Raw genomic sequence first — 21,874 nt, 5'->3', positions numbered from 1 at the left:
TAAAACTTGGAGGAAATGACTTAAATTTTTTTACATTTATTTTATTTATTTATTTTTCAAAAATATAGAAAGAAAAATTAGCCGAGCAAATATTTGAGACATTTTGAAAAAAAATTTCCAAAATAAAAAAAAATGTTTTCACGTTGCCAAAAGATATGGTCAGATTTTACATGTGATTTGAAAGTCCTCATGTCCAAGAACAAATCCTAACACCTTTAAAATAATGGTATAAAAAATATTTACTTATTCAAAAATATAGAAAGAGAAATTAAGAACCCAGTCAAGCAAATGTTTGAGATATTTTCAAGAAATGCTCCAGAATCATAAAGTTGTTTTCACATGCTTTCAGGAGATTTGGTTAGATTTTACATGTGATTTGAAAGTCCTCATGTCCTAGAACAAATCTTAATACCTTTAAAACAACAGTATAAAAAATAGTAGTATTTAATTGTTTGAATAGAGCGTACACAGTACTGATCAATAATTCATCGACCTTTGCGCTAAATAAAGAATCCCACATTTTCCATCGGTTTCACATCGATCATGAAAACTAATGCAGAAAGTGATAGAAACAAAACCTTCCCCTGTAAAACCAAAGTCACGTGAAACCAAACAGCAAAAAGCGACAAGCAAATCCGTGTCGAACCGGTCGATCTGGAGCTTAAAGATTTCTTTTTTTTGTTTGTTTTTTTCGGGCTGGAACCCGCAGCCGGGCGCTTAAAGCGGGTCACCAGTCCTGGCTTGACTTCTGCTTGATGAACTTTAGCGACAGGTAGTAGAAGACCATGAAGCCCAGACAGACGGCCAGCAGCACCAGGTAGCAGGAGTACAGAGGGTACTGGTTCAGATTCATGGCCTCGACCACCTGAAAGCCCAGAAACAGACAGAGATTTGAGTGAATTTGACTCCCTCTGCAGTTTTAGGTTGTTTGATGATGGACACGCTTACTGACAGAACCCGACGTGAATCCCTCAAATCTGTGACAAGCAAACATGCTTCAAAACTGACTTTTTTCATATGGAGTGTGTTATAATAAGACAACAGAGCACCAAACACTTAAAATATTTTATCCTGAAAAATTAAATACTAAAACATTATATTTTGCTGTTTTAAAATTCTATATCCTTAATATTTGCTTCTTTTATTAATCAGGAAACTCCGCCAAGGGTTAAATGCCAATGGCTGGACAAACAAAATAAAATGACGAGTGATGAATAAAGGACAAAATACAAATACATTTATAAGTAAATAAATAGATGAATGGTACACAGAGTCGTAAAGAGTTTAAGAATTTTAGGAAACTCAGAATGCTTAAAATTGAATAAAACGTTAAATTAAAAAAACGGAATAAAATAACAAAATAAATACTTACAGTATTTGAAGAGACTAAAAATACAATTAAGTAAATGAAAGATTTGAGGTATTTGAAGAAACTTAGTATGCTTTAAATTAGATAAAATTAAATTAGATTAGGAGTTGAAGTTTTTGAGGAAACTTGGAATGCTAAAAAATTTAATTAATTTAGAGCAGTAAAGTTTTTGAGGAAATTAAGAATGGTAAAAATTAAACAGTTGAAGTAGTTGAAGGAACTCAGAATTCAAAGCATAAAATGAAATTAAAAAAAATTCAAATAAGATAAAGAGAAGACTGACTTGGATGGGAAATACAGAGAAAAAAGTCTAAATGAGAAAATTAAAAAGAAACAGACATGAGTGCACTCTAAGAAAGTAAAGAATTAATACAATTTATACAATTTAATCTATATTAATCTATTAATGTGAATAATTATATTCATATAAATCATAAGCTAAATTAATGAAAAGTATTATGGAGGCAAAAAAAAAAAAATTCACCATATTTTTTGATGGTGTACTTCTCACGGTGGCCTTGAAATATAGCAATATTCTGTTTAGACTGTTCAGGTGAAAAGGGAGCCTCACTTTTCTAACTGGAGATCATCGAAAAGCTCCTCATCAGGAGACCGGAAGTTGCGGTTGAAAGCGAAACCGCCGTCCACATAGAACCCGGACACGTGTCTTGTGTCTGTTACTCACGTAGATGCCGTCGATATTGAGGGTGAAGTTTCCGATGGACACCGGGTACCTGTTGCCTCTGAACTGCACCTGCAGCATCCCCTCAAACCCCCAGCGCATGAAGGAGGCGTGCGAGAGCCACGAGGCCACTACGGATGGTAAACACACACACACACACACACACACATGGGAGAGTCACGTGACCATCCATCATCCTCCCAGCTTGTCCTGAGCGTCTCCTCACCGAGCCACATGTTATCCAGGTTGATGACGAACCCCCCGGTCAAGTAGAAGACAGTGAACAGTGCGTTGCCCATGAAGGCCGAGGTCTGCAGGGTGGGCAGCGAGGCGGCCACAAACAGCGCCATGGCCCGGCTGCAGTAGACCATCAGCCACACCAGCAGGAAGTTGAGCAGGAAACGGTCCGGGGCCTGGTTCAGGCCCGCCAGCCAATAAATGGGCAGGCCGTACACCAGCGTGAAGACGCAGTGTTCTGGTAACTCGCCCAGGATCTGAGAGGAGACAGCGACGTGGGGTAACGTGATAACACACCCACGCTTCTATGCAGGATTGAGTTCCAGCAGATGACATGAGATTAGATATGATGAGATGGGAGAACGTCATGGTTCAGAAAGTAAAAACTGTGCTTTGCTTCACTAGAACAGACAAATATTGCAAACGGAGGCTTTTCTTATGTTGTGATACTGAAAGTAAGACGTCTGCGGCAGCAAAATTCAATTTGAAGTAATAGATATATATATATATATATATGTGTGTGACTGTATATGTGTGTGTGATTAAGAATATACATGAATAGCCAATTTCAATATGTATATTATTGTTGTTGTTGTAAATGTCTAAGAGGTGCGTCAAATCTTTGATTATTCATCTAGTACATTTTTTATGTTGGCAACATTTGTGTCAGATATTTTATTTTACAATCTGTCTTCCAGATCCAATGAGGGAACCTCTAATTTTGGAGAATCCTCTTTGGAAATGTCAAATTTTCCTTCTTTAATGCTATCGGTGTTTTCTCATTATTTTCTTTTTACTATTAATATGAACAGGGTTACGTTCCTTTTCCATTTCCTCATATTTTATTTTTAGTTTCAAAGGGGGTCCTATGTATTAATTAATTCATTAAGTTTTTATGCATATCTATACATTAATAGATGGTGACCCTTGTAGGAGAAAGCAGAAAGGAGAAGATATCCATACATTTATATCTTTATATTTGTACATATTGTACATATTTACAATTTCATTCATCTTATTAATTTCTATAATAAATATATTGATTTGTAAACTTGCTTTTATTTCAATAGTGTTATTGTTTCATGTAATATTACCATTACGTATACTGATTTTTTTAAATATGTTTAAAAATATTTTAAATATTTTTAGATACTATCTTATTTGATTATCTTAAATATTTTTAGTCAGGAGGGCTTCGGGATTTATTTTCATATTTTTTCCATTTTCATTATCAATATATATATATATATACGCATAAAGTCCATCGGTGGCAATATAAAACCAACCAGCGCGGTAATAGCATATAATAACACCAGCGGCTTACCACAATACTTTCCAACTTAATAAAATATGAAATCTTTAAATGCAAAATTAAAATAGCAATAAGCACAATTCTAACAAAAGCCAATGCAATAGAGCATTATTTCCTAATTTTGAAAGGATTTGGCTTTGAATACTCAGAGGGACTTACAATAAAAAGGATAAAAAATGATTAAGTTAAGTGCATTGTGATTGAACAAAATTTATCAGTAGAAAACAAAAAAACAAGGACTAGAACTGCTAATAAAGTATTTTCTTATGTGCAATTAATAACCTTGCTATTACTTTATTTTTTTGCAATAAACCTAAAGTTTATTACTATTATGCCTAAACCGTAGGGGACGGTTTTGTGTCCGGCGTGCAGCCAGACTGCCCCCTGCTGGAGACCCTGCCCTCTCCAGCCCTTCACCCCCCCGTGACGTTCACCTTTGCGAAGAAGTAAGACGTAACCGAGTACATGCCGTCCTCCAGCTCGTGGTAGAGCATGGCCCTCTCCGTGTGACCTGAGTGGGACGCAGAGACCCGTGAGTGACGTGCACCGCATCCCGTTTCACTTCAAACCGTCCCTCTACTGATACACACCGAGAACAAGGAGTTCCAGGGGAGCCATAAAAGCAGCATAAACATAGTATTCTTTCACCCCGGAGAACGTCACCCGTGGACACCAGAGATAGGACTGTGATTCAACCATGGATCCTTTTTTTTTCCAGTTGTTATTTGATCTTGACCAAAGGTCGTCCCGGTCTATAACCGCCGCCGTGGAGACCGCGTGTATCTACGCCTTCACCCGATGATGGCGTAGGTCGGTCGGTTGAGATCACTCACATTTGGCGATGACGTCCAGCACCACGGCGAATGGGGTGAGGGCCCCGATCATGTAGAGCAGGGCCACCGTGTCCTGGATGGACAGGCGCTCGTCTCCGGCCCCGTAGTACAGACACCCCACCAACAGGGACATGAGGAGGGCCTCCGAGCCGTGGACCAGCAGGGTGACCAGGTCTCTGTAGTCGTTGTACATGTGACGCCTGTCGGAGACAGGAGACGGGACGGGAGTGCGTATTCCGTGTTTTGGAGCGCGTGCGTTCGTCTCACCTGATCAGAATGGTGAATTGGTGCAGTCTCCCCGGCGGTCTGGTTCTCGACCCGGAAACGGTGATCGCCTCCTCCCCCTCCGGTCGGCCAGGCCGCGGAGGTCTGCGGGGGAAGGTGAACAGCGTGAGAACACCAGAACTATCTCCCCCAAAAGGGGAAACGCGCGCGAAGACACGCACCTGTCGGCGAGCGTGTGCGTGGAGCTGCTCCCGGCTGATTTCCACATGTGGTCCGATGTGTTTCGGACTTTCTCCCTGAAGTGTTCTGCCAGAACCGCGGCTCGCTCCAGACACGCGGCCTCCTGCTCCGGACTGCGCCGATCAATACTGATCAGGTCCACTGAACAAGTGCGAAAAGACAAGGCGGCGGTGAGCCGAAGGACGGCGGCGAGGCCTCGGGCGGCGCCGCGCGGAAGAACCGACACTCACCGTAGAAGTCGGAGGGGTTGCAGTAGCGCGGGCAGGGGTGGCCCAGCGCCGTGAAGTACGGCACCATGTCCCGGGCGGCGCCGCAGTAGACGGCGGAGCCCGAGGAAAGCAGCACCACCAGGTCGAAGAGCTGAAAGATGTCCGATCGCGGCTGATGGACTGACAGCAGGACGAGGCGGTTCCCCCGGGCCAGGCGGGACAGGGTGATCACCAGGTTGTGGGCCGTGAAGCTGTCCAGCCCGGAGGTGGGCTCGTCCAGAATCAGGATCCCTGTGGAAGAAGGAAAATTCAATAGAAAGGCACGGTCTGGTGTCTGGCTAGTACAAGTAAAAAAAACAAACAAACTGATAGACATTAATCCGTGGAGATATTTAAGGATCTCCGCAGCTGCATCCATCCTGTTTCCACGGCGGTTCAATGCCAGATCATCTAAAAGCTGGACAGCGGAGACCCTTTCCGGAGCTCTTCTTTCTCACCGGGGTTCCAGAGCAGCTGGACAGCGATGCTGACTCTCCTGCGTTCGCCCCCGGACACCCCCCTCACGTAGTCGTTCCCCACCCGGGTGTGGGCGCACTGCCGCAGACGCAGCTCAGCGATGACGTCATCCACCTGCGGATTTTCGATGGAAAGTACTTTATGAACAAAGTTATTGATTGATTCATTTATTATTTATTCCGCTTAATCCTGCACTCAGGGTCACGAGGAGGCTGGGGTTCAGCCTGGAACAACCATTCACTCATGCATTCATTCACATGTCATATAGAGACAACAACATTCACCCTCATGAACGTCTGGTCAATGTCGGGTTTCTAATCAACCTCCTGCATGTGTTTGGACTTTGGGAGGAACCCGGAGAACCCAGAGGAACCCCACACAGACACGGGAAGGCCCCCCTTTGGGAATCCAACCAGGGAACTTTTTCTAGGAAGCGCTAACCGCTGCGCTAACGTGCTGCCCGGTATATTTATGAAAATCATAATTTATCATCCCATTTATCTTGGAATTCTCCCGCTCGGACGCTCACGCGGTGCAGGAAGAAACGAAAGGAACATGATCTCACCCTCTGGTCGCGCTGCGTCTGAGTGAAGTGAGCGGGGAGCCTCAGCTTGGCCACAAACGCCAAAGTCTCGCGGACGGTGAGGTGAGGAAGGAGGCGGTCGTCCTGGCGGACGTGGGCGATGCTCTTCTTCACCAGCTGGGGCGTGCTGGGCTTCCCGTTGATCAGAATCCGGCCTGACGTCGTCGCGCCCCCCTCTCCCCGACACGTGATGATGTCCAGCAGGGAGGTCTTACCGCAGCCTGGCCGCGGAAAACAACACTTCAGACCTCCAGCCGAGAACCAGCTCTTCTTAATACACGTATTTCCTCAATTCTACTGTTATTGACGAGAAAGTTGGGAAAGACAGGAGTCAAACTGTCATTGGTAATAATGTGTATGTGTCTGTGTGTGTGTGTGTGTGTGTGTGTGTACCTGAGCTCCCTATGACGGCCAGCATCTGCCCACTGTGGACTCTGAGGCTCAGATTGTTAATGGCTATCTGCTTGTTCCCCTTTATCTCCCACGGCAACTTGAACTCGGACAGCCTCTCGTACCAGGGGATTTGGGCCGCCGTGTCCACCTGGGAGCGCGCGCCAAACACACATGCGCACGTATCAGCGGCGGCGGAGTCCTCACGCACGCGCAGGGGGGGGGGTCGACACGCGAGTGCGTGTTACCTCATAGTGCAGGTTGTTGACCTCCAGCTCGTTGCACCCGCCGCTGTAGGTGAAGTAGAGGCTGCTGTCCTCCTCGGACGAGAACAGCTCCCTGTCCCGGGGCTGACGGACAGATGGACGGCTTTTTCACTCTCAGAGAGACGGGGAAAAAGATACCGAGGCTCGTGGCATTTCGGAAAGAAAATGATCTTCGAGGAGGCAAAATATCAATACAGATGATAGATTCATGGGGAAATAGGGGACACATAACAGACTGGGGATTCCTTGAGCAAGATACTGAATCCCGTGTGTGTGTGTGATTAATCTAGTGGGAAAATCCATCTACTATTGAAAACCAAAGGAAATGGGTTCTAAAACAACTACTACTAACACTATTGATAATAATGTTTTGAGTATTCTAAAATTAAACTGAAAACAGCATTTTGCAACATTTTCCCTGTTATGTGAGGAAGAATTAAAGCATTCTGTGTTTGCTAACTCAGAAAAAGGGAGCCGCTTGCACCGCTACACATGCACGGATGCTTTTTGTGCACGTGTGTGCAAACTATTTTTTTTATTTTTAACGTCTTCATCCGACCATGCGATAATCGGTCCAATGCACGCCGAGGTAAACAGAAGAACGGCGGTCTGACCTGCGAAGAGCCGGTGGAGCGTCTGAGGCCGGAGTCTGTGTTTATGTCCATGATGCTGGAAGCCGCTGCTCGATGTTTGTCGGGTCAAGAGGTCAACGCCCCCCCTCTGCCGGCTCCTCTCCCGCTCGCCGTCCTGCCCGCTTGTTCAGGAAACCCGTCCGTCTTCTCAAGCTCGACTCCAGTCCGGCTGAAAGGTGGAGTCCGGCGTCCCGGCTCATACGGCGTTTTTCCCGGCGCCGTAAAAAAGAGTCGAGACCGACAGCCGGTCAATTTACACGACACATGTTTTCTTTCTCTTCTTTATACAACTCCGGATCAAAGTTCTCCCGAGATAACGCCACCTTTCGCTGTGTGTTTATGGTTCCCCCTCCGACACAGAAAAACAGCCGGGATCTCACCGGGCCTCGCATTGACGCCAAGATGCAGAGGCGGACTTGACCGCGGGCCGTCGTTTGGAACCGAGGTTACCTTGGATACGGTGAGCAGAACCCACGCATGCAGGCGCCGGAGCAGCAGATCGGGACCAAAGGGTGCCCGGAGTTTGCGTTGGAGGTGAAGAGGGACGTGTGGAGGGACGGCGGAGACCAGCGGGCGGAACCGGCCTGCTGCCTCGGCGTCAACGGGGTCTCCTACACCGTCAGGTAACTGAGATCCTTTTCCTGAAGCCTCTATTTATTTCCCTCAGAAGCACACGCCGTCCTGGATGCAGCGTGATACAGAAAGAGCGGAGAATAATACCAATTTTAAAAAAAAGGAGCTCGATTTCAAATTAATACAAGCTAGATCAACTGTCACAGTACTTCTACTATCACTCCTATAGCTATGCTATAGCTACGATCACTCCTATAGCTATACTGCAATGTGAAATATATTTGAGTAGAAATCCACACTGCAAAAGACATCAATATGAGAATACAACACACTCAGCAATATGAGCACTTTCATGATGATACTGAATTTTAGTGAATAAAGATATTCAATTCAGGGCTTTTACTCGAAACGGAGTATGCCTGTTTAGATTTACTCAAGTGCATGCATGTTTGTGTGTGTGTGTGTGTGTGGTGTATGTGTATGTGTGTGTGTGTGTGTGTCAGTGAGCGTGTGGGTCCATGGTGGGACCTTCCCTCCTACAGGAAGCGATGGACTCGTCAGATCCTGAAGGACGTGTCCTTCCACATTGACAGCGGGCAGATCATGGGGATTCTGGGCAACTCAGGTTGGCTCTCAATCCGGAGATGCCAAAAAGAACAAAAACATAGGATAATTAACAACAAATAATATCGTTTTTATGAAGACATTGTTACAACTTCCTGTCAAAGAAAATAATATAACACCATTTACTCAGGCCATGTAAACTGGTTTTAAATATCTTAGATCTTGACTACAAATTTTCTTTTTTACTGGATAATCCTGTGTGTGTGTGTGTGTGTGTGTGTGTGTGTGTGTGTTCGTCTGTGAAGGCTCAGGAAAGACCACGCTTTTGGACGCCATCTCAGGGCGGATCGGAAACTCGGGCACACTGCAGGGCGACGTCTTCATTAATGGCAGGAAACTGCAGAGAGAAGACTGTCAGGACTGCTTCTCCTACGTCTTGCAGGTAACACACACACATACGAACACACACACACACACACATGCACAGCCACACTCCAGCACAACCCAAAGTTATCATCTCCCGAGACCGGTTAATAGGAATGAGGAAGTGTGTGTTTTAACTGGGGCTGTTCTTCACCCAGCACTCAGTCAGCTTTGGTTAGCTGCTTGAGATGAGTTAGTGATCTCAACTAATACACCAGGTGTCCTTTAGCCCAGTTCCCATCACACACACTCCTATCAGGCCAAACTTTGCCCCACGTATATGCAGATTTTCTGTGTATATCTGTATGTATATATATATATATATAAGTGGCCTCTATAAATAACCAAAGCTCAAACTTAATGAGGAGACTCCATTTTGAAAAAGTCCTGAAAAGGTCGCCCTGGACTCTGTATGAAATTAACTTAAGACCCGTGATAGCCTCCTCACACACTTAATCTCTCAATGAGAGGTGCTCAAGTGTATCCAAAGCCTGAATTGAAAACACTGGGCTTAAAACCAGCCGTCCTTCCTCCAAGTCATCTCCCCTGCTCGCTGATAGCAGCCCCCCCCCACCAAACCCTCCCTCCGGCCCCCCCCTGCTCTCCAAGCCTTGTCATTAACTCGGGCTGCTAAGCTGCAGATGAGGAGCCGATAGGAGCACCTGATATTAAAGTCATTCAGATGAGAGACTATGGAGAAGTGGGATTGGGCCACGCGTTAATTGAAGCAGGCAGCAAGTTCAGCGGGTTAAAGCAATGGAGGTGTGTGTGTGTGTGTGTGTGTGTGTGTGCAAGCACAAGCCCTGTATGGTTTCACATATATAGACTCGTTGCAAAAAAGGATGTTTTGCACAGGATTCTGTAATCACAGTATATGAAAATATATTCCATATATATTAGATATTACATATCATTCTAAATATCAAGAATTGTGATCCGGACATGAATCACCTTAAAATAATTCACTGGGTGGCAGCGCTTTTTTTTTTTTTAAGAAAAAAGGATTAAGGCTATAATTTTAAGAATATTTCCAGGAAATTACAATAAACACCCGCCCTCCAAAAAAAAAAAAAAAAAAAAAAGCCAAAAGGAAGTCAGAAAAACCATTAAAATCTTCAGGTTATGAGTTAAAAATGTGCATTCATTTTGAAAGAATTAATCATGCCGTTCTGATTTTCTTGAATATTATTCAGTATTTTTTCAATAAAGGAAGTCAGAAAAATCATTAAAATCTTCAGGTTATGAGTTGAAAATGTGAATTAATTTTGAAAGAATTAATCATGCCGTTCTGATTTTCTTGAATATTATTCAGTATTTTTTCAATATTATCATTATCAAAATAATAAATAATAGTGATCAGCTGTTAATCACGATGAACATCGGCGAGGAAGAATCACTGAAATATTATTCATTTCTTTAATTCCTGCCAGAGCGATAACCTGCTGAGTTATCTGACCGTGGAGGAGACTCTGACCTACACGGCACAACTGGCCCTGCGGAAACACTCTGCCAAAGCCATCAAGAAGAAGGTGAATCTGTGCGCGCGGAGCGGAGAGGGCTGGCAGCCGATCCACCGACGGCGATAAAATAGTCTCGTCGACTGACCTTTGCCCCCTGGCTCCTGCGCAGGTGGCGGCGGTGATGGCGGAGCTGAGTCTGAGCCACGTCGCCGACAGCGTCATCGGGGGCCGTGTTTTCCCGGGGATCTCTGGAGGCGAGAGGAGGAGGGTCTCCATCGCCGGCCAGCTGCTTCAGGACCCCCGTGAGAAAATCAGCTGATATTTTTTCCCCGCTTTCACGCTGTTCTCTAGCAGCAAACAGCTCAAAATCCACAGCATTTGTTCCCCTGCGGGAACACGGCATCAAGAAAGGGGAGGTTAAACCAACCGCTGCGGTAATAACATAAACACCACAATGCTTCCCCACATATGAAATACCTTTCAACGCTAAATTAAAAATGGCAATAAGCGCAATTCACAAAAAGCCAAATTGAAGTGAAAACTGTTTTCAGGCAAATTCTCAGGTTAAAACGTCACGTTTTTACATTTTCTGCGTGTTCTGTACTCCGGTTAGCATTCCCCGCTAACGTGCTATCAACCCTTACGCCCTCTGCGTTTTGGTTTTTCGGCTGCGAATACACCGGGTAACCGGTGAAAATAAATTGTGCACGAGTCGATCTGCAAATCCCTCCAGGTTGAGCACGAACCGCGCGGAAATCGGTGAGACGTCGCCCGAACGCATCACGAAACTCGGGGCGTCGAGGACAATGTCACAGAGACAAAGGGAACAAAGTTCGGGGGGCCGGGGGGGAGGGAGGGGGGGAAGGGGGGGAGGGGGGGGAGGGGGTCTCTCCCCAAAGAGTTTTAGAAGTCAACACGGAGGGAAAATAAAGAAGTGTAAGTAAGACGGGGAGGAAGGGGAGAGACGGAGAAGGAGGAGGGTAATGAAGGAGAGGGTTATCGGGCCACAAGGAGAATGAGCAGAGACCCGGCTCTGTGTGTGTGTGTGTGTGTGCGTGTGTGTGTGTGTGTGTGTGTTCAGGTGTAGTTTATCAAGCCTGCGGCCCCCAGGGGACGGTTGAGGGTCTCGGTCCTCATTCAGGATTAGAACGACCTCGAACGTGCACGCACACACACACACACTCACACAGACACACACACGGGGTTACACACAGGATAATGAGGAGTTCCCATTCGCTGCCTCTCCAATCAACCAGGAAATGAATTAATCTGACAATTAAAGCATCTGTTAATTCCACCCTGCTTTCATAATGCAAAGAGGCAATCTTTTAATTGTCCTAATTAGAGTCATTAACTAAAAAAAGGAAGAGGAGAGAGAGAAACTGCTTATCTTTTACGGGTGAAGTTGGCCCCGCCGAGAGTCCCGCCTAACAAAAAGTACTTTGGAAAAAGTTCCCGGATCGAAAAGTTTTCCAGGGCGTGACGTCACATGCGGCCGGGTGTCTCCGCAGGGGTGATCCTATTGGACGAGCCGACCACCGGCCTGGACAGCATGACGGCCAATCAGATCGTGATGCTGCTGGCGGAGCTGGCCAGGAGGAACCGCATCGTCATTGTGACCATCCACCAGCCGCGCTCCGAGCTTTTCCGGGTCGGAAACCCGCCACAAAAGTCGTTCGACGAATACCAATGAATATGGTTGTGAACTGATTAATCGACGATTAACTCGCAATTTATCGATGTGTTGTCAGATGAGCGATCTCCGTGCGCTTTCGGCGGGAACCCGCGTGACCTTGTGTCTCTGCCGGCAGGTGTTCACCAGGATCGCCATCATGAGCCGGGGGGAGCTGGTGTTCTGCGGGCGGCCCGAGGAGATGGTGGACTTCTTCAGCCAGTGTGGGTACGAGTGTCCGGAGTACTGCAACCCCTTCGACATCTACGGTACCTCGTGCGCTCACGCCAAACCGGCTCCGACCTGAAGTCGCAGAGCTGCAGAAGGTCATAGCTGTGGTTTTCCCCCCTTCCTCCTCCTCCTCCAAACAGTGGACTTCACCTCGGTGGACACGCGCAGCAGCGAGAGGGAGGCGGTCACCTTCAGCCGGATGCACGAGATCACCTCGTCCTATCAGAGCTCCGCCATCTACCAGAGGATGCTGGGCCAACTGCAGCTGAGCCTGCAGCGGGCCGACAAGCCCGCCATCCCTTTCAAGAGCAAGGAGTCGCCCAGCGCCGCCGCCAAACTGGAGGTTCTCCTCAGGTGGGTCACCTGGATGTGAGCTCTCCAGGGGGAGTGGTGAGGATTCCTGTTTAGGTCCGGAGGATCACATGACCTCCTCCTACAGTCCAAAAACATACAGGAGACTCTACATTGTCCAGACTTGTGAACGAGAATTTTCTTTTGTCTATAAGGCAATGTTTCCCAACCACATTAGCGTGCCAGGAGAGAGGAAAAATGCCCACTTTCACCCGATTGGTCCGAAAATTATTTATCCAACGCAAATAATGTGTCTTCCTATGTCTATGTGGGCAGCGTGCACATTCGATGGCAAAGGACAGTGAATTAACCTGTGCATCTGTGTATCAGAGTGATTAGTGACGCTTTGCGGGACACATTTTTAAAATAAAAAGTACTTGTATCTGCGTAAACAAACAGGCAGCATTGTTGAAAACTACCAGGACGAGTGAGAAAGCAGTGAAAGCTTGCTATAAAGTTGCTGAACTCATCTCTAAATCCAAACAGCCACACACCTTAGCAAAACATCAATACTACCTGCTGGCAAATTCCTTGTAGAAGAAATGCTGGGCTCTGGCGTTGATAAAGAAATAGCCAGAGTTCTCTCAAATAATACCATTTCCAAACATATTGATGACATGTCTTCTGACATTGCAAAAAAGAGTGTTCTGGAAAAGTTGCACATCAGTGGGAAATCTTGCATTGCAACTTGACGAATCTACAGATATTAGATATATTAGATTTCACACTAAGTAAATTGAGACTACGGTTTCATTCTAATTTGTTAAAAAATGTTTTTGATGTATTTATTTGGTGGTGTGCCGTATGATTTTTCTAATGTAAAATAAGTGCCGTAGCTCAAAAAAGGTTGGGAAACACTGCTCTAAGATATGTGAATGTTTGTAAGTCTCTGACACATGAATGACTGAGTGAATGGTCGTATGTGTCGAATTAGGGAGTGAATGACTGTATGTCTCTATGAATGAGTGAATTGTTGTACATCTTTATATACCGCCCTGTGATTGGTCCAGGGTGAACGCCACCTCTCGATCCTGACCACAGAATTAACAGTATAGATAATGAATGGAAGAATGAATGAATGAATGTACAAAGGGACCAGTGAGGATCCCATAATAGCCCGCGTTGTACTGCGATTTCACCACATCGTCCCACGTCTTCTCGTTTGCAGGCGGACGACGAGGAACCTGTCCAGGGACCGGATGGGAGTCCTGATGCGTCTGTCCCAGAACCTCATCTACGGCCTCTTCGTCGCTTTCTTCGTCATGCATCTGGACCGGGACGTCACCAAGGGCGCCGTGCAGGACCGCATCGGGATCATCTACCAGAGCATCGGCGCTTCGCCCTACACCGGCATGCTGAACGCCGTGGCTCTCTGTGAGTCCCGCGAATGCACCGCTCTCCATCAGTAACCAAGCAGCACCACTGTGCCGGGAGGACACGTTTGTAGCAGAAGTGCAATTTACACCCCCGCCGACGTGGTGATAGATAAGCGTTTATCTGGCCTCCCTGGTCCCGGGTGGCCCGCTGTCTGAACATCCCCTCCCGTTCAGCAAAACTCCTTCGAGCTCAATGACCTGGAGTGCCTTTTCACCCACAGACCCACAGAGCCTCGGTTAGCCGCTTATCCGCCCACCAGGTTCGGGGTTAGGCGTTTACAGCTGCTCGTGTGACTCGACAAAAATAAAAGCGGTGGGGTCTCATCCTTATGAGCGACCAGTAACAAGCAGGAAGAGCGAGAGATCGGGAGATGATCTTTCTTGCGGTTGAAATGGTTGAGAGGGTTTTATCGCCGATAGAAGGAGGGACGCTGCTCACTGAGCGGCGCGTCGTCCGAACACGTGGTTCACGCGGTGTTGTTTCCATAACTGAGCGGAGACGGTCATATCGTGATATGAATCTTTGTCCTTCGGTCGTTACATTTTTTTGTCTCACAGCGTGAATGATAAGAGCGAAGCAGAAAGAATTATTAGTCTGTGAAGGGCGCCTATCTCATCCCCGCCCTCTAATCTCATTTTTATCTTGTTCTAACTGACTCCGACGATAAGAGACATGGTAAAAACATGCGTCGCCGTGGGACGAAGGGCCATTAAGTTACAAGGCATCAGCACCCAAACAGCCCAAGGTCACGATACCGACCGACGCTCTTGACGGATAATAAATAACGATTTTATCTCGGTCTAATCCGGCAGGCCGAGGCAGAAGGCCGCCCGCGTTGAGCCGGGATCCGTTTCGGGTGATTTAGTGCAGCGTGAATAAAATCTGACTCGACGCGCGACAGCAGCCAGTGGTTTCCAGCGGCAGAATCAGTCATTGCGACCAAAACAAACAAACAAACAAAAATCTGCAACACACGGCATGGCATCACGATACTTTGGAGGGGTTTGAAGTATTTGTTCTGTTTTAAATGACTACCTCCCTCTTTCTCTGGTTTCCTTCTGCAGTCCCGGCGCTGAGAGCCATCGGCGACCAGGAGAGCCAGGACAGGCTCTACAGCAAACGGCAGATGTTCCTGGCCTACATCTTCCACATCCTGCCCTTCAGCATCCTTAGCATCTTCATCTTCACCTCCTTCTTGTACTGGTAGGTGCTCCCGCCCCCCCGCGGGTGCCCGTTCTCGCCTAAATCCCCCTCTTCCTCCTCACAGGACGGTGGGGATGAACCCAGAGACCTTGCGGTTCCTGTGCTTCACGGCGGTGGTTCTGGTGCCTCATATTGTAGGTGAGCTGAAGGAGGCAGGTGACACACGTGCCGCAATCTCCACATTTCAAGATAAATGGATTCAGGAGATGAGCACCGATACCGTGGAATACCGCGCTCGAAATTTGCACGGTTGACTCGGTCCATTCCCCGCTGGCCAGGCGAGCTGCTGACCGTGGTGCTGCTGGGGGTGGTCCAAGACCCCAACATGGTCAACACCGGCGTGGCCCTGCTCAATATCGCGGGAATCCTGGTGGGCTCCGGCTTCCTGAGGTCAGACACCGGACACGATTTGCACGCTTCCCTCATCTTATTTTCGGACGGCACGAGGTAAAACCAACCCCCTCCGCGCTTCCGGGTCCGAAGGGGCTTTCAGCAGATGCCGACGGTCTTCCAGTGGCTCAGCTACCTGACCTTCCAGAAGTACAGCTGTGAGCTGCTCATCGTCACCGAGTTCCACGGACTTGAATTCACATGCAGTAAGACGCTCCGTCCGCCTTTCCCCGTCTGCGAGAGCGCATTACTGAACACATTTCATAGGGAATCAGCTACACGTCAAGTGGCAAAATAAACGGTTATTAATTCTTTATATTTGCGACGCAGATACATCCAAACCTCTGCCGGGGGCCTGTCTGATCACGCAGGGCGATCAGATCATCGACGACGGCTATCCCGGCGCTCTGTCCAGATACACGCTGGACTTCATTCTCCTGTACGCCTTCCTCCCGGCCCTGCTGCTGCTGGGGATGATCAGCTTCAAGATCCGCGACAAGCTGGTGCTTCACTAAAACACCACAGGACGCACATCTGTAGGGATGTACGTGTGTGTGTGTGTGTGTGTGTGTGTGTGTGTGTGTACAGTCGGTGTCTCTCATCCTCAAGCGACATTTATATCAAGTGGTGTCCATGTTAAAGCTCGGCTTAAACGTCCCATCAGTGATTACAGACTGACTTTCCACAAAAACAACGCCCCCTTTTTTTTTTGCAATAACACTGTAAAAATGACATGAATTCAAATTTCATAATGTTTAATTGTATAGTTTTGTAGGAAATGCTTGTATTTAATATACAAATGTAAAAAATAGATGGGGGGGGGGCATATGAAGTACCAAAAATAATGTAAGTAATACAAACATGATTAAATGTCATGGGTCCAGCTCCAATCCCTTCCACGACTTTGCCGCATTTTTCTTATATTGCTCCAGCTCCTATGGGACCGGGACAGAAAACAGCAAGAAAGCAGTGTGAGGTAAGAACATTGCATATTTTTTTCGCCCATCGCTCACCATCGATTTCAAAATCCGAGATGTGAGCGGGAGCATAACGATAAGGACGAGCAGAGTGAAAGGGCAGCACGGGGTCGGGATATTTCACATGTCATCTCTTATTACTGAGAGTGAGAGGAAACAGTAGGCATGCAGACGTTGATGATAGTGTGTGACGGTCTGCCTGGCGCTAAACACACACTGAACTTTATCTGCTCTGCTGGAATCAACCTTTATTCCATTTCTCTTGACTCCCGGCACCTGTTCTTCTAGTGGCCGGATGGTGATGCTGGTTTTATTTCTCGAGTCGTGTTTGCAGTCAGGGGCGGGTTACCACAGTTCAAGTGCCGGAGTGAGCGTCTGGGCAGGCCGCCAGGAGAAACTCTAATCTCCATGCCGATAATCAAAATATACGACCGTGTGAATCAAAGGGGGGGGCCCACACGAGGGTTACTGGCGAGCAAAGGAGCATTAACCTTATTAAAAGCAATAAGCGCAATAAAACAATAAATGCCACACTCAGGACGGTGTGAGCTATTGAATATTAGCATCGAGAGCAAAGCTCAATTAGCTTGTAATCTGGATCCAATCAGGATCTGTCCTCTTATTAAATGCGGCCTCTTTATTAAAAATATATTGATGTGTGGCTGTTACTTTCTCATTATTAATGTTACCACAATTTGCTATCTTCCTAGCCGAGCCTGATTTTTTTTTTCCGTGGACGTTTAGGTGAAAGGTTAGTATGGTAAGACGTCCCTAATGTGTGAAAGATGGAGAGGCACTACCTGGTCTTTCTGCGCTCTCATGGCGTCGACATGGGGCTCGCTGTACTGCGGGTTCTTTGCTGGATCCTTCAGTTCCTTCTGCTGACTGGTCCTCTGGAAAGTCACACAAATGGTCGGAAATTAACTAACAAGGGATGAGGAGTTGGTTGGGACATGTAAGGTCCAACAGAGGGGTCACTGACTGAGCGATGAAAACGGTTACAACCATCCCATTGACTACCTCTGGCGGGAAAACGTGCTCGTAAACTTTCTTCCAGAGGTCCTTTGGGTTTTTGGCGTGCAGGGAGGTAACGTCCAGATCAGTGGTAGGCGGGGAACCTGAGGTTACGGAGTCACGCGAAATGTCACATCTCAATAACACAATGAATTTCACAATGACTGTGAATTAAAGTTTTTTTTTTAAACTGGATAGTATTAAAGAAAGCTACGTGCATGCATGTCTTTGGAAAAATAAACATCATTGCTTTTTTTTAAGGTGATTCAAGTCGTTTTTTCAAGTTTTTTTCAGAAAACTCCAAAAACCTGAGTCATACGTTGAATCAGGAGACAATTTAGGCAAAAATATATTTTTTGCGAAGGTTTATGAAGGTGATGATACAATTTATAGTAAGTATCATTAGGCCAGTGACTGAGAGTCGCAATTCCTGTGCTAAAAACTGAGAATCTCATGAGAAAGAAAAATAGTGGGCGGTTAATTGATTTCCTGATTTGGGATTAAAAACCTGGGGGTTTTCCTGTGTGACGTGCCGTTCGCCCCGAAACACAGTGGGCATGTTATTCCTTTCGACCACAGGGTGGCGCTGCGCTCACCGATTTGGCTGAATGAGTCGGACCCTGCTGGTATGACAAGGGGCTTGCTGGAGTCTTGAGACACCGTTTTCCTGTTAGATAGAAGAGGGATTCTAGGTTAAAAAGTGATGCAAATCAAAGTGCTGTCTTTTCCGAATGCCGTTGCTTTGTCCACCTCACCCTCTGTCGAGGCTGAAAGCCAGGTGATTGAAGAAGCCTTTGGTTTTGGACATCAAACTCTCTGATTTGATGCTCGTGAACTGGCGGGAAATGATGGACAACAAAACAGGGACGATAAGGGCAAAAGTGCAAATTGGAGAGCCAACGGGAATGCAGTGAAACTTTCAGAGAAACGGCGGTGCGTTTACATCCCTCCTCTCGACAAAGGGAACATTTTAGAAGCGCACTCACAATTAGAGAGGCGGCGAAGTAGTGGGCGACAAAGCGAAGTGTTTTACTGACCACTTTCCTCTTTTCTGGGTCAAAGTCCTGCAACATAAATGGAAACAATAGAATTTTTCAAATTATTAGTTTTTTTTCTCTGTCACAGGATGACAATAACTTCCAAAAAAGGCAAAATACGCAAAGGGCTGAAGTGGCAAACCTTTGACGACACCTGAACCTAAAAACATCTCATGTTATGAACAACATTTCAATAGGTTCAGTTAGAAACCTGTCACTAAACACACCTCTGTGGGTAAACAACGGTGTCAGTGGCGTTTTACCTGAAAGATGTCGTACTTGCTGCCGATGATAAGCAGAGGAACAGGAAACGGGCTGATCAGCTCCCTGTCCTGGAGAGAAGGTCACAGATAAAGTCAAGATACAGTAGAACCTTGACCAAACGAATTTAATTCGTTCTTCGACTGTTCACGAAATGAATCAACTTTTCCCATTGAAATCAATCTAAATCCCATTGATCTGTTCACCAGACCCCAAAAATATACTGCACTCTTTTGAAAATTTTTAAGGGTTATATGTGGCAGAAATACAGAGAAATGAAGCATAACTTTAATTATAAGGGTGCCTCTGGTGTTCTTTCTCTTCTTGCCAGCACTTAAACTCAGCGTTTTCTTCACAAAATCAGCAAAAGTAAAGCCTTCTTGCATATGAGACCCTCGCAAATGCTAACGCTATCTCCAGCTGGCTTTCATTAATCCAAAAAAATCAGTTTTCTACTTCATGTAAGACTCAAGTTCTTTACTTTGTTAGCATAGTCGACCCTTTAGCTACATCAGCCGTCTTTAGCGCATCTTTATTCTTTAGGATTGAACAGATGGTTGACTAAGCCATGTCTTGGTGCTTGTTGACACCTTTGACACAAACACGACGCTCACATTCAGCACTTGCTTCCTTCTTTGGATCGACTGAAATTCTTAACTAGCATTTTTAACGTTTTCGGGAGCCATGAGGGCTAACTTACGGAGGAAAGTACCAAAAAGCATAAAAACAAGTAAACACAACGATGAAGGATGTAAATGGAATAGCATGACCGCCGCTACGCTACAACGCCACAACTCAGAAAGCCTGCCAGTTTGTTTGTTCGTTTGTTTGTTCACTGAGGCTTGTTTGCAGCTGGATTCAAAATTTGATCAAAAACTCTTAGGCTGATTTTTTTTCATGATTAGGGGTGTTCGTAAGCCGAGGTTCTACTGTACAGGCAACACTTGACATCTACTCTGGATACAAATCAATAATTTTTAATCAGTCAAGGTGTATATATAGATATAATACTTCCTATACTTCACCCTGAACAAAACATCATGCTAATGATGAGGTGAGGTGAGTGCTTACAGGATAGTCTTTAGCTAAGACACGTGTCGCTGAGAAGACGGCTGTCTGGCGTTTGGATCCAGCTTGGCCTTTGTGTGCTTGTTGCATCTGAGCAGCAACTTTTTCCACCTGAGCCTGTGCTGCCTGCAGCAGCTTCTCCAAAGTGCCCCACAGGACATTGGGTTTGGACAGATCCAGGATAAGGATGATGGAGAGAGACCTGGGAAAGAGTGGGAGAGATTTCCAGTCAGGGTATGAAGCCGCACGAGAGGAGGTGACGCCACCATACTGGCTCGGACCAACCAGGCACTGCGTCTTCAGATGCTATTTTAAAAGTCTGACTTCACTTTGCTTTCAGCCCACTTAGAAAGACACAATCTATTTCCATGTCTCTCATTTTGAACCCCATGAATAAATAAACAGCGTTAAAAAAAGCTCATGTTCTAGCAGTCCAAACTGGTGAGGTCAGGAAAAAACAGACTACCTGATACTGACAGGGGTGATGGGAATCTGGACCAGTTCTGATAAGGAGGTTCCTCCACCCAGCTCCCACAGGTGCGCTATGTCTTTGGGCTGAATGACGAGACAACAAATCATACTCAAAAACAACTCTCCTTGCATTCTGAGTGTTAGAAACAGAGAATCAGCAGAGGTGAAGATGCTGAGGTTCCTCTTTGGGATTGAGGAGGATGGAGGGGATCAGGAAGGAGTCCATGATTGATGTTCTGGAGTAAATAAGGCAGATGCTTTGGATGTAGACAGAGGAGGGATGATGAAGATCTGGGTAGGAGGAGGATGAGGTTGGAACTGCCAGGAAAGAGGACAAGAGGGAGACTAGAGAGGATGCTTATGGATGGAGGGGAAAAGGGCATGAAGTTAGTTAGTGTGAGAGGAGGATGCTGAGAGGGTTAGATGGAGGCAGGTGATTGGCTGGGGGTAAGATGGAAGCAGGTGATTGGCTGGGGGTATGATGGAGGCGGGTGATTGGCTGTGGCAACCCCGGAACGGAAGCAATAAAACGAAAAGAGGAAGACAACTGGAGTAATAAACATCTTACCGTGTTGTGTCCACGGGCTCGTCTGCCGAAGGTGTACTCAAGAGCCAGTGTCGGCTTGGCCGGTTCATCCCTGATGGAGGAAAAAATTAAATCAATCTTTCTTTTTTGGCGAAACGTCCCTTTCGTGTCACCGGTGGAGAGTTCCTTCAGCTAGTTCTGCTGCCCTTACCTGTCGAGGCATCGAAGCAGAATGGACGTTTTACCCTGAAAAGGCAAAGTTATTCTCATGATATAATAAAAAACGGTGTTCATCAGTCGGTGGTTAATCTTAACCTTTACAAGACTCACCCCGGCTTTGCTCCCCATCAGGAACACCGTCCTCTCCCCGACCGCCTCTCCTCCGTCCTCCTGGCCGACTTGGGCCTCCTGGCTCTGGACCTCTGCCGCTGCCAGCTCCCATAGCTTGTCTGAGCTGATAGACACGGAAAAAGGCGACGGAACATACAAATTACTATCACTTACATCCCTTCGAATAATTAAAATTCGCATAAAAAGCGTCCCTCACCTTATTTTCGGCATTATTCCTGATGTTTATATAGCGACATCTGAGCTATAACGCTATGAACAGAAAATCCCATGTAAACGTTGCCAGAGCAACGGCGCATTTTGATGACGTCACCCCAAACTTGCATTGTGGGAAATGTAGCTAAGCCTGATGACTGTCAGTGCACACAAAACATAACTATTGCTTTAGAACTGAAATAAGTATTTATTAATGTCTGATACAAAAATAAAAAGAA

General features: G+C 46.3%; 3 protein-coding genes across 6 annotated transcripts; 1 reads left to right on the top strand and 2 right to left on the bottom strand.

Annotated features, from left to right (window-relative positions):
* Positions 1-668: 668 nt before the first annotated feature.
* abcg8 (ATP-binding cassette, sub-family G (WHITE), member 8) lies at positions 669-8,162 on the bottom strand. The gene is made up of 13 exons (XM_086172731.1): positions 7,477-8,162; positions 6,845-6,946; positions 6,600-6,747; positions 6,189-6,427; positions 5,605-5,737; positions 5,129-5,398; positions 4,880-5,039; positions 4,701-4,802; positions 4,434-4,633; positions 4,035-4,111; positions 2,278-2,545; positions 2,055-2,182; positions 669-865 (listed from the first exon to the last, which is right to left on the bottom strand). Exons 1-13 carry the CDS (start codon positions 7,525-7,527, stop codon positions 728-730), a joined length of 2,016 nt encoding a protein of 671 aa, XP_086028857.1. The 5' UTR covers positions 7,528-8,162; the 3' UTR covers positions 669-727.
* Positions 7,119-16,628, top strand: abcg5 (ATP-binding cassette, sub-family G (WHITE), member 5). 2 transcript variants are annotated; one of them, XM_086172744.1, is made up of 15 exons: positions 7,119-7,670; positions 7,855-8,117; positions 8,571-8,692; positions 8,937-9,073; positions 10,485-10,583; positions 10,684-10,816; positions 12,026-12,165; positions 12,326-12,455; positions 12,558-12,771; positions 13,937-14,142; positions 15,210-15,348; positions 15,413-15,486; positions 15,627-15,738; positions 15,832-15,944; positions 16,069-16,628. In XM_086172744.1, exons 2-15 carry the CDS (start codon positions 7,972-7,974, stop codon positions 16,251-16,253), a joined length of 1,950 nt encoding a protein of 649 aa, XP_086028870.1. In that variant the 5' UTR covers positions 7,119-7,670; positions 7,855-7,971; the 3' UTR covers positions 16,254-16,628. The 2 variants fall into 2 exon arrangements, with proteins under 2 accessions (XP_086028870.1, XP_086028878.1); XM_086172752.1 differs by having other exon boundaries at positions 7,119-7,741.
* dync2li1 (dynein, cytoplasmic 2, light intermediate chain 1) lies at positions 16,475-21,874 on the bottom strand. 3 transcript variants are annotated; one of them, XR_015108717.1, is made up of 13 exons: positions 21,640-21,874; positions 21,423-21,546; positions 21,304-21,338; positions 21,135-21,204; positions 20,562-20,650; positions 20,099-20,297; positions 19,030-19,098; positions 18,716-18,793; positions 18,485-18,564; positions 18,326-18,396; positions 17,698-17,833; positions 17,516-17,608; positions 16,475-16,673 (listed from the first exon to the last, which is right to left on the bottom strand). XR_015108717.1 is itself a non-coding variant. In XM_086172762.1 (13 exons), exons 1-13 carry the CDS (start codon positions 21,651-21,653, stop codon positions 16,611-16,613), a joined length of 1,083 nt encoding a protein of 360 aa, XP_086028888.1. In that variant the 5' UTR covers positions 21,654-21,874; the 3' UTR covers positions 16,475-16,610. The 3 variants fall into 3 exon arrangements, 2 of the variants coding, with proteins under 2 accessions (XP_086028888.1, XP_086028901.1); XM_086172762.1 differs by having other exon boundaries at positions 17,736-17,833; XM_086172775.1 differs by lacking the exon at positions 17,698-17,833.

The sequence above is a fragment of the Fistularia commersonii genome, chromosome 2 (assembly GCF_037954325.1).
Source record: "Fistularia commersonii isolate RoL2024-O1a breed Wild chromosome 2, RoL_Fcom_v1.0, whole genome shotgun sequence".
Classification (NCBI taxonomy): Eukaryota; Metazoa; Chordata; class Actinopteri; order Syngnathiformes; family Fistulariidae; genus Fistularia; species Fistularia commersonii.
This window is presented reverse-complemented; position numbering and strand designations above follow the sequence as displayed.

What these genes read in the sequence shown, in the direction of transcription:
- abcg8 (XM_086172731.1), bottom strand. Translation starts at nt 7,527, where the DNA reads ATGGACATAAACACAGACTCCGGCCTCAGACGCTCCACCGGCTCTTCG. An exon ending in TCAACAACCTGCACTATGAG is followed by an intron (nt 6,748 to 6,844) that starts GTAACACGCACT and finishes GCGCGCTCCCAG; the next exon opens with GTGGACACGGCGGCCCAAAT. An exon ending in ACGCACACGCTCGCCGACAG is followed by an intron (nt 4,803 to 4,879) that starts GTGCGTGTCTTC and finishes CTTCCCCCGCAG; the next exon opens with ACCTCCGCGGCCTGGCCGAC.
- abcg5 (XM_086172744.1), top strand. Translation starts at nt 7,972, where the DNA reads ATGCAGGCGCCGGAGCAGCAGATCGGGACCAAAGGGTGCCCGGAGTTT. An exon ending in GGGGATTCTGGGCAACTCAG is followed by an intron (nt 8,693 to 8,936) that starts GTTGGCTCTCAA and finishes TCGTCTGTGAAG; the next exon opens with GCTCAGGAAAGACCACGCTT. An exon ending in CGCGCTCCGAGCTTTTCCGG is followed by an intron (nt 12,166 to 12,325) that starts GTCGGAAACCCG and finishes CTCTGCCGGCAG; the next exon opens with GTGTTCACCAGGATCGCCAT.
- dync2li1 (XM_086172762.1), bottom strand. An exon ending in GAGCCCGTGGACACAACACG is followed by an intron (nt 20,651 to 21,134) that starts GTAAGATGTTTA and finishes CTCGTCATTCAG; the next exon opens with CCCAAAGACATAGCGCACCT. An exon ending in ACTTCGCCGCCTCTCTAATT is followed by an intron (nt 18,565 to 18,715) that starts GTGAGTGCGCTT and finishes ATTTCCCGCCAG; the next exon opens with TTCACGAGCATCAAATCAGA.